This window comes from Pseudopodoces humilis, chromosome 7, assembly GCF_049639895.1.
Source record: "Pseudopodoces humilis isolate 2021_Gansu_Grassland_sample_001 chromosome 7, ASM4963989v1, whole genome shotgun sequence".
Classification (NCBI taxonomy): Eukaryota; Metazoa; Chordata; class Aves; order Passeriformes; family Paridae; genus Pseudopodoces; species Pseudopodoces humilis.
The window spans coordinates 31,882,877-31,895,112 of record NC_142206.1 but is presented as its reverse complement, the minus strand read 5'-3'; the positions used below and the strand labels follow the sequence as shown (position 1 = coordinate 31,895,112).

General features: G+C 37.1%; 1 protein-coding gene across 2 annotated transcripts in view; it reads right to left on the bottom strand.

Annotated features, from left to right (window-relative positions):
* FMN1 (formin 1) overlaps nucleotides 1–12,236 on the bottom strand; it is a 183,540-nt gene that overhangs the window by 136,674 nt on the left and 34,630 nt on the right. Inside the window, exon 3 of one of the 2 annotated variants that reach the window (XM_088057470.1) lies at nucleotides 6,201–6,376. In XM_088057470.1, the coding sequence (XP_087913596.1) occupies nucleotides 6,201–6,376 (176 nt within the window). The remainder of the gene's footprint in view (nucleotides 1–6,200; nucleotides 6,377–12,236) is intronic. The other variant, XM_088057471.1, reaches the window with a different exon arrangement.

Below are 12,236 nucleotides of genomic sequence, written 5' to 3'. Positions count from 1 at the left end.
TTCCAGGCTTAGTATCGATTAATATCACAAAAGGAAGCTCTACATAAAGAAAGAGACACAGAGTCCTTATCACTCTCTATGCCAACCTATTCTTAAAATACCAAGACTTTTAAAACAGGTGGAAGGAAGCTACCACAGTACCGGTGACTTCCCCCAAGACAAAATTTCTTGAAGGCAAATCTAAAGCATTTCTAAATTCCATTTTATGGCAAAATAAATGGGGCGAAGTGACAATACCGAACTGAAGCTTTCTACATTTAAATGCACATCTGTTTTCATGTTCAAGTACATGATTAATTGTTCACTGTTCTGATAAACTGTATCATTATGTCTTCCTTACTTATTTATGTGCCTATTTATTTGGGGTTTGATTAACTTCTGTTGGATAAACATTAAATCATATTTTCAAGAATAGTTTTGTTAGTCACTAACAAAAATATACCTCTGTGAACAACTGAATGATATCTTTTAAACTAAATATACTGATTCAGATTATGCCAAAATCTTTATTCATCTGTGTATAATAACAATAACCCACACTTAGAATAAAACTTCCCTGTAAAAAAATAGGGTCACCAAGTTGTAACAATCTTACTAATAGAAGCTTAGTGATTACAGCCAATATTTAACTATTTAAGATTTTAAATGAATTATGAATACTTTAGTATAGAAGTGGACTTAAAACAGGAATCTCATACTGTATGTCTAAACAACATCCCAACAAAACATAGGAGACCGGGATCAAACTAGAAGTGAAAAGGATGGTGCTTTTAGTGTAAAGCTAAAGTTATACAATATATCGAGGTGGTAGAAATCCCAGAGTTGAACAGTGAATAATTAAAACTACAGAAGCGGAAATTTATCCTATAAAACTAGAGGTTATCTCACAAGCCTGCAGAAAATACTGCTTTATAGGTATCTATTTTTGTAGTAAACTCTAGGAAGTGTGGAGAAACTTTCAAGCTTTTTGAGCTCTAGGATGAACAAGGAAACTCATCTCTACATATATGCCTGGAGAAATGATCAAAAACTGAAAGTCATTGTCATGAATGAATCAGCCATTGTCTGAAATTCACCACACAGTCCATAAACTCCCAGCCTAAAATATGGCTTTTGTAGAGACCTGCTTCCCGCATTCTGATGATCAGCCCAGTGGAGAGTACTTTGAGGGACTGAATAGCTGATAATGAAATACATATTGGTTACTACTCAGTAGAGTGTTTCTGGGTAAAATACATACATCAGTATGTGCCCTTAATATTTTGATATAAAAGAGAGGTAATCATTGTGATGTAAAATGAGATGGAGCCAGTTTGTTGGCAGAAGTGTTTTAGTGCTGGGTGGATCTATCTTATAAGGAAAGTCTCTCTGAACTGTCTGTAACACTGCATCTAAAGGAACAACTTCAAAATCTTTAGAAAAAAATCAGTTATGATTATGTTACAAGCCTGTTTACTTAATAAAGCTGACAACTCTCTGGTGCCTCAGAAAAGCCCTTAAAACCTGTCACAGCAACTTTCAAGGCAGTCAATGCACTAATTATACAAAAGGACAACCATTCCTTACAGTTTAAAGCACATTTAACAATCCACACCCTTTTTGACCTACATTTCATCACAGACAGAGGTCACACCCACAACTCACTCTAGTTCTGTTCTTGAGGTGTCTAAAGGCTCACCTGAAGTAGGTTTTAAAACTGGCTTTGAAGAAAACGCACACGAAGCCAGAATAAGGTCATCTAATTTCTACCACTATCAAATGGCAGGGCTGAATGCTTCCTGACCCCCTATCTGTTCAGATTGCCTTTTCAGATCACTGTACTAACAATGATGAACAATGTAATGAACAGGACAAAAAGACATTCTACAAAACAGTGAGGTTGCTAAACTTAAAACAAATATTTACTGTTTTTTCAAAATACAGAACCCCAAATCTAGAAAAGTTTGCATAACTTCTTGAAAATAATTATGGAATCAAATATGTACCAATTGTCAGGCTTCAGAAGAGCCAGGAGAAGCAGCAGGCTCTGTTTGTAGCTCAGGTGACTTGAACTGATTTGAAGTTCAGCTGACACAGTCTGCCCTCTGCCCTATCCTCAGCCTAACCTTTACTTCGTGGATTGATAATGGTTTTAACATTCTCCTGCTCTCCTATTTGTCTCTCCTGCTGATTACCTCATTTTGAACTTAGTATTTTAAGCCATTAAATGCTCTAAAATAGGAGAGGCAGGGAAGATAAAAGAAAACGTGTAAGGCCTTGTTTTTCAACATTGTCAGCCTTGTTACCTCTCTTACATGATTACGTGAGCAGCTTTCCTGAGTTTTGAGCGAATTTGGTATCACCAACATAACTGCTTTAATTTAAGTAATTAATTTTAGATTTAGCAACAGAAACATAGACATCATAATTCTTACCAGAATTCGGCAATACATGATGCTAAGAGACTGTGGGCACCAGACACATTTGGTATAGGGGTCTGTATAAATCCATGTAAATGCAAAGTGTTTTTTAACATTTTCACCTAAATTCTGATTGACATTGAGATATGGACTATTTTAGAGAATTTGAAAAAGCACTGTAATAGCTACACAGTTACAAAATGAGAAAGCACATTAAGAAACTCAGTTTACTATTTAGCAGGAGTGCATACTGTACACTGTATCAATAAATGTATGGAATATTAACCTGTTTAACCTCTCATATGAAAAAGCAATGGTAGATCTGAGACAGAAATTCTAGAAAGATGTATTTATTGACTGATCTGGTTAATATGAGCAGACATACAAGTAACAAAGACAGGGAACAGAAGATCACTATAAACAGTGTAAGTAAGCTAAGTAAGATCTTTGTACATGAAGGCACAAAGGCTGGCACTTAATGTTACAAAGAATGGAGATGAATTTTTAATCCTTTTCCTTTTCTAGGTTACTCTCTTTTCATCGTCTTTTCATTTCAACAAGCCTTTTGTTCCCCATCTACAATATTATATAGTCTAAAGCTTAAACAAAAAGCTTTATAAGATAAAATCCACATAGCTACATTCATTTACCATATTTTCTTAAGTAATTACTTACTATTAACTGAAATTTTAGTTGCATTTTCACATCTCACTTATGTGCTTTTTTTATCTGAGATTAAATGCTGTATAAAAAAATAGGGTGGAGCTTCATTTCTATTTTGTTTCATGACCTTCCATATCTGTATCTTCTCCCTGCCTAAGGTTTAAGATTTAATGCAGGATGTTTTTTTCATGCTTCTGGTGTAGATTGTGCATTTAAAAGTCCTGTCAGAGTAGAAATCATTCACTCTCTCTCTCATCTATGTTATCTACCATCTTCCAGCTAATAGAAACATCTTTCAGTAACATAATGGACAAGCTGGAGAAGTGGCCAATGGGGATATTATGAGGTTAAATAGGACCAACTGCTGGTGCTGCACCCGGTTCAGGGCAACCCCCAGTACCAACCCAGGCTGGGGATGGACAGATGTAGAGCAGCTCTGCCCAGAGGAGCTTGGAGGTGCTGCTGGGTGAGAGGCTGGACATGACCCAGCCATGGGCACTACCAGCCCAGAGAGCCAAACATGTCCTGGGCTGCATCCAGAGCAGCGTGGGCAGCAGGACAGGGAGGGGATTCTGCCCCTCTGCTCTGCTCTGGTGAGGCCCCACCTGCAGCACCGCATCCAGCACAGGAAGGACTTGCTGGAGTGAGTCCAGATGAGAGTGTGAAGATGACTGAAGAGGGCTGGATCACCTCTCCTGTGAAGACAGGCTGAGAGAGTTGGAGTTGCTCAGCCTGGAAAAGATAATGGTCTGGGGAGACCTTACAGCACCTTTCAGTACTTGAAGGGAGCTACAACAAAGCTGGAGAGACTTTTACAAGGACCTGTATTGCTAGGACAAAGGATGATGGCTTCAACCTGAAAGAGTGTAGGTTTAGATTAGACATCAGGGAGAAATTCTTTGCTTGTATGGTGGTGAGGCACTGGAACAGGCTGCACAGAGAAGATCTGGATGCCACATCCCTGGAAGTGTTCAAGGTCAAGTTGGATGGGGCCCTGCTTAACCTGCTCTAGTGACAGGTGTCCCTGCCCATGGCAGGGGAGTTGCAATTAGATGATTTATAATGTCCGTTCCAACCCAAACCATTCTATTCCATAAGCAAACACTAGTGTATCTATATATGCACATTCACAACTATACTTTACATTAATGTCAGGGTGCTCCTAATCCACAGCAAGCAGAGCTTTTCAATAAATAGCATTTTCACATTGTTATTATTATGAACATAAGTGCACTTTAAAATAATAGTGCCAAACTTTTGATCAGACAGGCTAAAGGTTTTCTTCTAAAAGCAGAAAAGGCCCATAGATAACATGACTGGGTGTAGTGCAACTGTGAATAAATAAATTGCTCTATTCCTGGGAACAAGATCTTAGCTTCAGAATTGCTCTCCAGACACTGGCTCCTTTTTTACCACAATCGTCTTGCTGTCCAGTCTGATGACTGCATAGGGAAGACAATATCAGGGTGCAACATCCCTCCCTGAAGAGGAAGGGAACACCCATGGGTTGTTGTCACCAGAGCAACTCATGCAGCCTGGTTTTGGCCACTATCTTTTTTACAGGCTACTTCTAGCTGGACTGCAGTCCAAACAGATTGTGATGGCAGCAACTGCTGCAGCAGCCTTCTCACTACTGTTCTTTTGGCAACTCCTCCTTCAATGCCATGGACTCATCTTGAAGAAGAAAAATAGTCTTGGAGATACAAGGGCTCTGTAATTAAACCCAGAATTTTGTCCTGAAAGAGATTCATAGGGAGTGATCTGCAGGATAAAGTGTCTTGGTGGGTTCCCTAACAGTCCATCAGCTCATGCTGAGCACCTTTTTTTTTAATAGAAATTAAGACTTTTGTTCTGAGTATTTTAAAAATAATGGAATAAATATTTTTCCTTTTTAACTACAAGAAACTGAAATGATTCAATTTTTTAATGCAATTAGATTTTTAGACATCCAGTATTTCTTTAAAAAAATAGTAAGAAAGATGGAAAAAAAACCTGTTTACTAATCTCAGATACCTCTTATTTTACTCAAAATGTTGTTCTTAAATGGCCTTCATTTATAACTCCTCCTGCTCTATACAAGGACTTTTAAATTCAGACAAAGAATCCTCATGGACCATATACTTCCTGTTGTGGCATATATTTCTAGCAGTGATAACAGCTGTGTCACAGTTCCTCTCAGTTCTGTTATTTGTTTTCATCTCAACAATTTATTACAAGGATAAACCCATACCTTCACGCTGGTATAAGACTATTTTAAATAATTATTTTAAGAAAAGAAAGTTAGGGCAAGAAATCAATTTCACAACAAGCTCAAGAGAGTAACAACTGTGATTGTAAGCATTAAAAGGCATTTTTAATGTACTTCTAAGTCAATTCGTGTATTTCCACCAATAGATGTCACTCTTACACAAATTTGTCTTATGTTTCTTTGCACAAGCTGTATTATGCAATCTAATCTTTAAAGCAATTTCTTTCAACCATTCAATCCTACCCACGTTTCTTTCCTCTTCTTCTACATTCTGTTTCCTTTCCTCACAATTTGAAAACTACTGCCAAAACATGTCTCTGTAGGCAGCTTACTGCTCACCCTGGGAGCATGTATTTCCAGCTACATGAAGCTGGCCTGACATTATGATGAACTCAGGTTGCCCTCTGAAGCATCATTGTTTCATACCCCAGGAAGTTTAGAAACTTTTCCCATCAAAATCATGGCCAGTCTGACTCCAGTGCCAGTTCAGCTTCTCCAAAAGTCTGAGAAGCAGCAGCATGGCTGGGCTGTGAGTGCACACACACACACATGTGCACAGGTGCACACACACAGCTTGCTCCTGCAATGCATTTCCAGGAAGCAGCTAATTTAAACTAAACACCCGTCAAGATTTTAGAAATGGCACATCATGTGTCTTAATCCATTTATATAATTTCAAAAATTTTCCATCTGTGTTGCTCTCAGCTGCACAAAGACATATGGGCTCACAGACCATCTGGAAAAATGTATCCCATCCAAAACTTTGCAGTTTGTCAGATATTTTGGAACACGTTTTTAGAGTGACCTGAAATAAATGCATACCAAAAATGTAATTGTATATAATAAATGCTTGTTGAAATCCAACATGGGGTGAATACAGTCCTACTCACATTCAGTTCCAGGCTCAGATGCAGCACATTTCTGCTGATTTTCTCTTTCTCACTTGAATAAGGAAATGAGTTTGAATGCCCCAGTCTGCAATCCAGAACCCACGTATCTTCATCTCTGTTTGCCACATCCAAACTAGTCAGCCGTTCAGTGAAGTCATCCTTTAAAGCAGACTCTGCTGGGAAGCCCAAATGAAATGAAATGAAATTAAATAATTCTATGCATCTGCACATAATCCCTGCATACAGAAAGTTCTGTATCTTTTTGAAACTCTGGTACACACTACCAACTACCAATGTGCACTTTCAGTTCTCCTGTTTGTTTAAATAATAACAGAATGGTATAAAGGGGATAGCAACTTTGTTTTGACTCAGAAAAAAAATATTTTTGTCCTTAAATTTTGTGGGTCAGATCTAGCATTAAAAAAAAAAAAAAAAAGGAAAGGGCTGCTTGTCTTTCCCCCATATACAGACACATACTGTGTGTAAAATTTTTGAGTTTTCACCTCTGCCAAGGCACTCTTACTGGTCATCCTAAATGTGCTCATTACACACACATATTTCAGAGGTGGGTGTGAAGTATAAAACTACACTAAGGAAGCTCCATGAACTGGTTTAACAAACTTTTTGACATTGGCTAAACACAGCCTTAGTGGGGACTGTGCCAATCCACCTTAGTCTCTTTACCCAGTCCATGAAAAGCAGAGTCTTTCAATCAGAAATTATATTTAAGATTTTACTTTTCTCCAGTAACCTTAAAATATAGTATCAGCCTGGTTTTGGAATGGTTTAGGTACAAACAGCCATGGATTTAATGGGAGAGGTAAGAACAAAACGTGTCAGCCACTGGTGTACTCCTGTATGTCATGCACTGCAACCACTCAGCAATCTCCCTTCTGGTCACAGCATTGCTGGTTTATTAGACCCACCAAAAATGTCGGTTTCTGCATGATAGCCTCCACTTTAGCAATGAGAAAACCAATTAATTTCATGAAGGTAGTGTGTTCTCTGAGGTGTAATGTCTGACATAAGATACATAACAGCTCTTTTTATATTCTATGGGATATATACATATATCCTCTTTCATATACAGAGACACATCCATTTTGGAACATTTTACTGGAAGCTTCAGATATTATCACAATTCCTAGCTGCTGCATATTATAGCTTAGCACTATAAAAGCAATCCTGGAAGAGTTTAAGACCAGATTTGGTAAAGCTCTGAGAACCTGGTCTAGTGAAAGATATCCCTGTCCATGTTATGGGGGTTTGAACTAGATGATCTTTATGGTCCTGTTCAATCCAGGCCCTTCTCTGATTCTATTAATGGCACACATAATTTTGTCATTTTTAAAAGTTTTTTTCTTTTCTTTTTCCCTAACTTTAAAAGATACTAAAAAAAGAGGTGCTATGATCAGAGTCTGTAAGAATGTTTGCTTAAATATGGGCTGATTTAAAAACTTTCTGATAGCTTACAGTTCCAAATAATTTAGGTGCTGGACTGTATCAATAAGCATGGTAAAGTATAATACTTGATAAAATGGCCAATAATCCAAAGTACAGGTCAGTCATTATTGTGTGAATAAATTCATCTTTCATCTTATTCAGATAAAATCTCAGAGTGAGATTCTATCAAAATACAGCATTTCTGCAAAGGAGTATTACACATACCTTTACACATTTTGAAATTATTCACTGCATATAATATTAAACTGTATCAAGATACTCAAACACAAGACAGCACATTTTAAGACATTCTCAAGTCGAGATGTCCTATCTTTTAGGTCAGGGATCTAAAGAGAGAACTGCTTTCTGACTTCCTGAGTCATTGCGTTTCTGTATATTTTTACACACTTGATACAATATTTCTTTTGTTGGCCCTTATGCCATTATGCAAGTGGTGTGGTTTAACCACAGCCAGCAACTAAATACCATGCAGCAACCACGTATCAAAAACCCTGTACCAGCCACTGTGAAAAAAATTAAGCCTACCCCAGCTAAAACCTACTCATTAAGTCATTTTGATATTTAGAAAGCATTAAGATCAGAAATACAAACATCATGCTTTTAATATTGAATACAAATATTCCACCTATAATAAGCTGAATAAAATGTATTGGTGGAATTTTGACCTTGTTTTTGTTGTACCATACAATTAGCCCAGTTACCTCTAGCCACCCCCCTTTACATGATTATGACATGGGAAATACATAGGAAATTCCAGGTGAGTGGAGAGGAAAAAGTAAAAATCACCATTTTTAAGGTAATTGGACATTATTTGTATCATGCTAACAAACCTATGACAGGTTTTGGTGCTTCTCCTGATTTCTGTCACAGATCAGTGCTACAGTTTTTGTGGGTATCTACTGATTTTTCGTCATGAAAAAAATTGTAATCCTGTTCCTATAACTTACAAAAATCATATATGCTTTCATAAAAAATGTAAACAGCATTAAAATGCAAATATACATAGTAAAGCCCAGTAAATACTACCATTTTTAATTCAGTGCTCTTTGGGAATTCATTTTATCCTTGTAATTACCAATTCATTGGCTGCCCACCCTGTTCAGCATGACCTCTAATACTTCAAAGTTTGCAGTCATTTTGGATCAATTATTTTTAGCTGTGTTGATCAAGGTGTCTGTTCTATGTCAGCTACTGTTAAAGTGCAAATTCCTTTTCAGCAGTGATTTTTACCCGCAATATGCTTACTCTGATCATTTCCATTGATTCATTAAGTGGTACAGAGCTGTAGCAAGAGGCCACAATCAGAATTCCTCCTTGCAGCAGCTGGTATTTCCCATAATTAACTGTAGCTCAGCTAAGAATAGTCATTCTGCCAAATGCTTTTTGGTCCTCTAAAAAATGAATACCTCCCTCAGCTGCAGAGATTCAGTTTTTGTCCAAATTTAATTTTATGCACCATTATATTAATTTATGGTATTTTTTGCTGTTGGCAGACTCCTCCCAAGTCTGTTACGAAGCCTCTATTCTCCACCCTCTATGTAATTACTACTTAATGTTCTGTTATCTGTGCGTTTGTCCCAGTAGCTGATGATGGCATTGCTCCCTGAACCAGCACACACCTGCATACACCATTAGCATACAGCCTATGGTAAGGGACCCATCCAACGCATCAGGCAGTGGAATATGAAAGGAGAGCTTTAACCACCTCTCTAAGTATTCTATTTTAAGCAAATTCTTAAATGTTTGGCCATATTTTTCCCTAAGTTCTCCATTCTGTCAGCTCTGACAGATTTTACTGCTACTTATACTTATCCAGGAAACATTTTTTTTTTAACTGGCAACCTACTGTAATCTGATTGTGCATTTAAAGAAAAGGTCATATATATTTCATGCATGCATATGCAAACACATGTATATATCACTGAATCATAGGCTAAATTTAGGAAGTTTTAAAATGCTTATGTTTATCCCTTAGCCAACTTAAATGAATCAAGGTCATTTTTTTTACTGCTGAAAAAATGAAGGCTTTCAAGGAAGTTCAATTGCTATTCAAACTGTCTTCCAGGTTTTACAGTTAATACCACTCAGGAGTGCCTCCTGTGTGCACTGTGTGTACAAAGAAGACTGCCCAAATACAGATCTGCTGCCATCTATTGTCCCAAGGGAAAGGAAGACAGAGCCATGTAAATAAGGGAAGACCAAATACTTAATGCTTCTTTGGCAATTTTTACCTTGCAGACTTTGCGAGTGAAAGGAAACAACTTTTTAATGTTGTCACAGGTAAGACAGATGAAGCACTCCAACCTCAGGGGTACAGACAGGGTCCCATCATCAGACCATGACAATGAATACCCAGGATTTCCTAAACCCTCTAGTCCTATGCTGAACATACATAATTATACGGTAATTGCATCTGACGTTTTTTGTACAAATTGCCATTCTTGTCATACAAAGTCCTTTAAACAGAAATTCTTAAATTAGCAAACAGGAGTGTTAGATACCATGTAATACATTTCTGTTAAGTTCCTGTTGTGGAATACACAATTCTATTGAACAGTTTCTATGGGCAGTCTTTCTCGCTAGAAAACCTGTTTGTGCTTTCTCAGCTGTCTAGGAAAAAGAACTTGGGAGAAAAAAAATCAGCTTCTTAAACATTTTTTTTTTCCCCCCTATGTCAAGGAATTAGGATGTCATGATATCCATTTCCTTCAGTACGTGGTTTACTTAACCACAACTCACTAAACTCTGAGGCCAGTGTTTAAACTGAATGGTTTTAGCTATGCTTCCTGACCACTGTATATTGATATTTCAATCACGCTCCATTCTTTGCTTTACTATACCACATAGGATAAAAATATAATGCTTACTCCTTTAGTACATTGATTCCTGTGTAATGTAATTCTCTTGCTTAGTTGACTAAATGGATTTTATATGCATTAATAAAGGAAACCGTGTGCTAATTAAATACTTGTATTCACTGCTTGCCTCTTGGAAGAAGTGCAAAGAACTTTGCATTTGGTAATGAGTCTCAGAATGCCAGGTTTTGTGGAACTTTAAAATTTTGGGGGTATTAAATTTTTTAGGGAAAAAAAACCACTAAGAAACAAAATGAATAACCAAGTAGGTTTTTCAGCAAGTGAGCCACAAAACTGAAACAGTCTAACTCAGAAGTTGCCTATTTAAAGGCACCATTTTGACAGTAGAAATGAACACTCTAAACATCAGAACTACATTTAGAGGATTTACAGCATTACTGACTTAAGAGAATGCTATTACTGTAGGGATTTAGCTCTCGCAAGATCTTAAGTCAGCAAATCACAGCATGTTACAGAGTCTTTGGTACACTTCCTTGTTCAAATAGATGAGGCTTGATCATTGTTATTTAAAGCATTGGTGGAACATGAAGATAAACTGAGTCAACATATTCTTTTAAAATTATGGAAATACAAAATAATGCATATCCTACCAAATTTTTTTGTTTTGCAGTAGGAACCTCAAATTTCATGATCCATCCCTCTGGTCTGACCTTCTCCTTTCTAAGCAGCAAAAGCTTTCTCATTTTTCCTCTTTAAAATGTCTCTCTTGTTTTTGCTATTACGGACACCAATGTATTAGATCTCAAATTAAAAGAGCATTGGAAATAGTCTCAGCAGTTCCAGATTCTGTGGTTAGATGATATTGCAAAATTCCATCCACATGCCATCTGTGGTATCTCATATCTGTTAGTATATAAAGACATTAATTGTGCACACACATATAAGTTATGCACTCAAGTGGTCTGTGTATGTAGCTGAAACAGAGGACAATAGGGTTTGATTTTCTAAAGTCTACAATGAAGTTGAAGAAATATGAATAAGTAGGGAGAAAGACAAGAGAAGTAGAAAGGTGATTTAAAAACCTAGAGGAAGCCATCCTCCCTCCCTTTTAATTTTACAGATTTCCTTAATGGGAAAGAAGCAAATAGCAGAAACTGTTTGCTCTGGTAGAGACTCAAGAGAAGACTGAAATCTCATCATCAATACAGTTCTTCCTGTTTTATTGGATAGAATGTAAGAAGTATGTAGTTGCCTGTGCAGAAAAGTAAACATTGTGCACTAGGTAGATGATTAAATCATAGTGCAAGGCTAGAGAAACTGGAAAATTATACTAAATGCTGTCTTTGGGAATGAAGATGTACATCATCTTTCCCCCTAATTTATATAGTTTTATTAAATCTGTATTGTAGCATGGGCAATTCATAGTATAAGCAGTTTAGCAAAATCCTTGCCCAAGATTGCCTGTTTCCACAGTACATTTAGAAATTCCTTTTGCATGATGACAAATTGTGGATTTTAAAAAGCAAATGTTAAGCCTGCTACTTGCTATATTGCTCTAACAGAGAAACCTGAATGGCACAGTCCTTAAATCAAATCTCTCAAAGTGGTGAGTGTGGGAACAAAGCCCTGGAGCAGCAGCACCCTGCAGTGGAAGTTAATGTCCTGTAATGCTCAGAAAGCTAGAAACTCCCAAAGTACCAACATCCAAAACAATCAACCATTTATTGTGCTTTGTCTGTGTCCTCTTTCTCCTTGC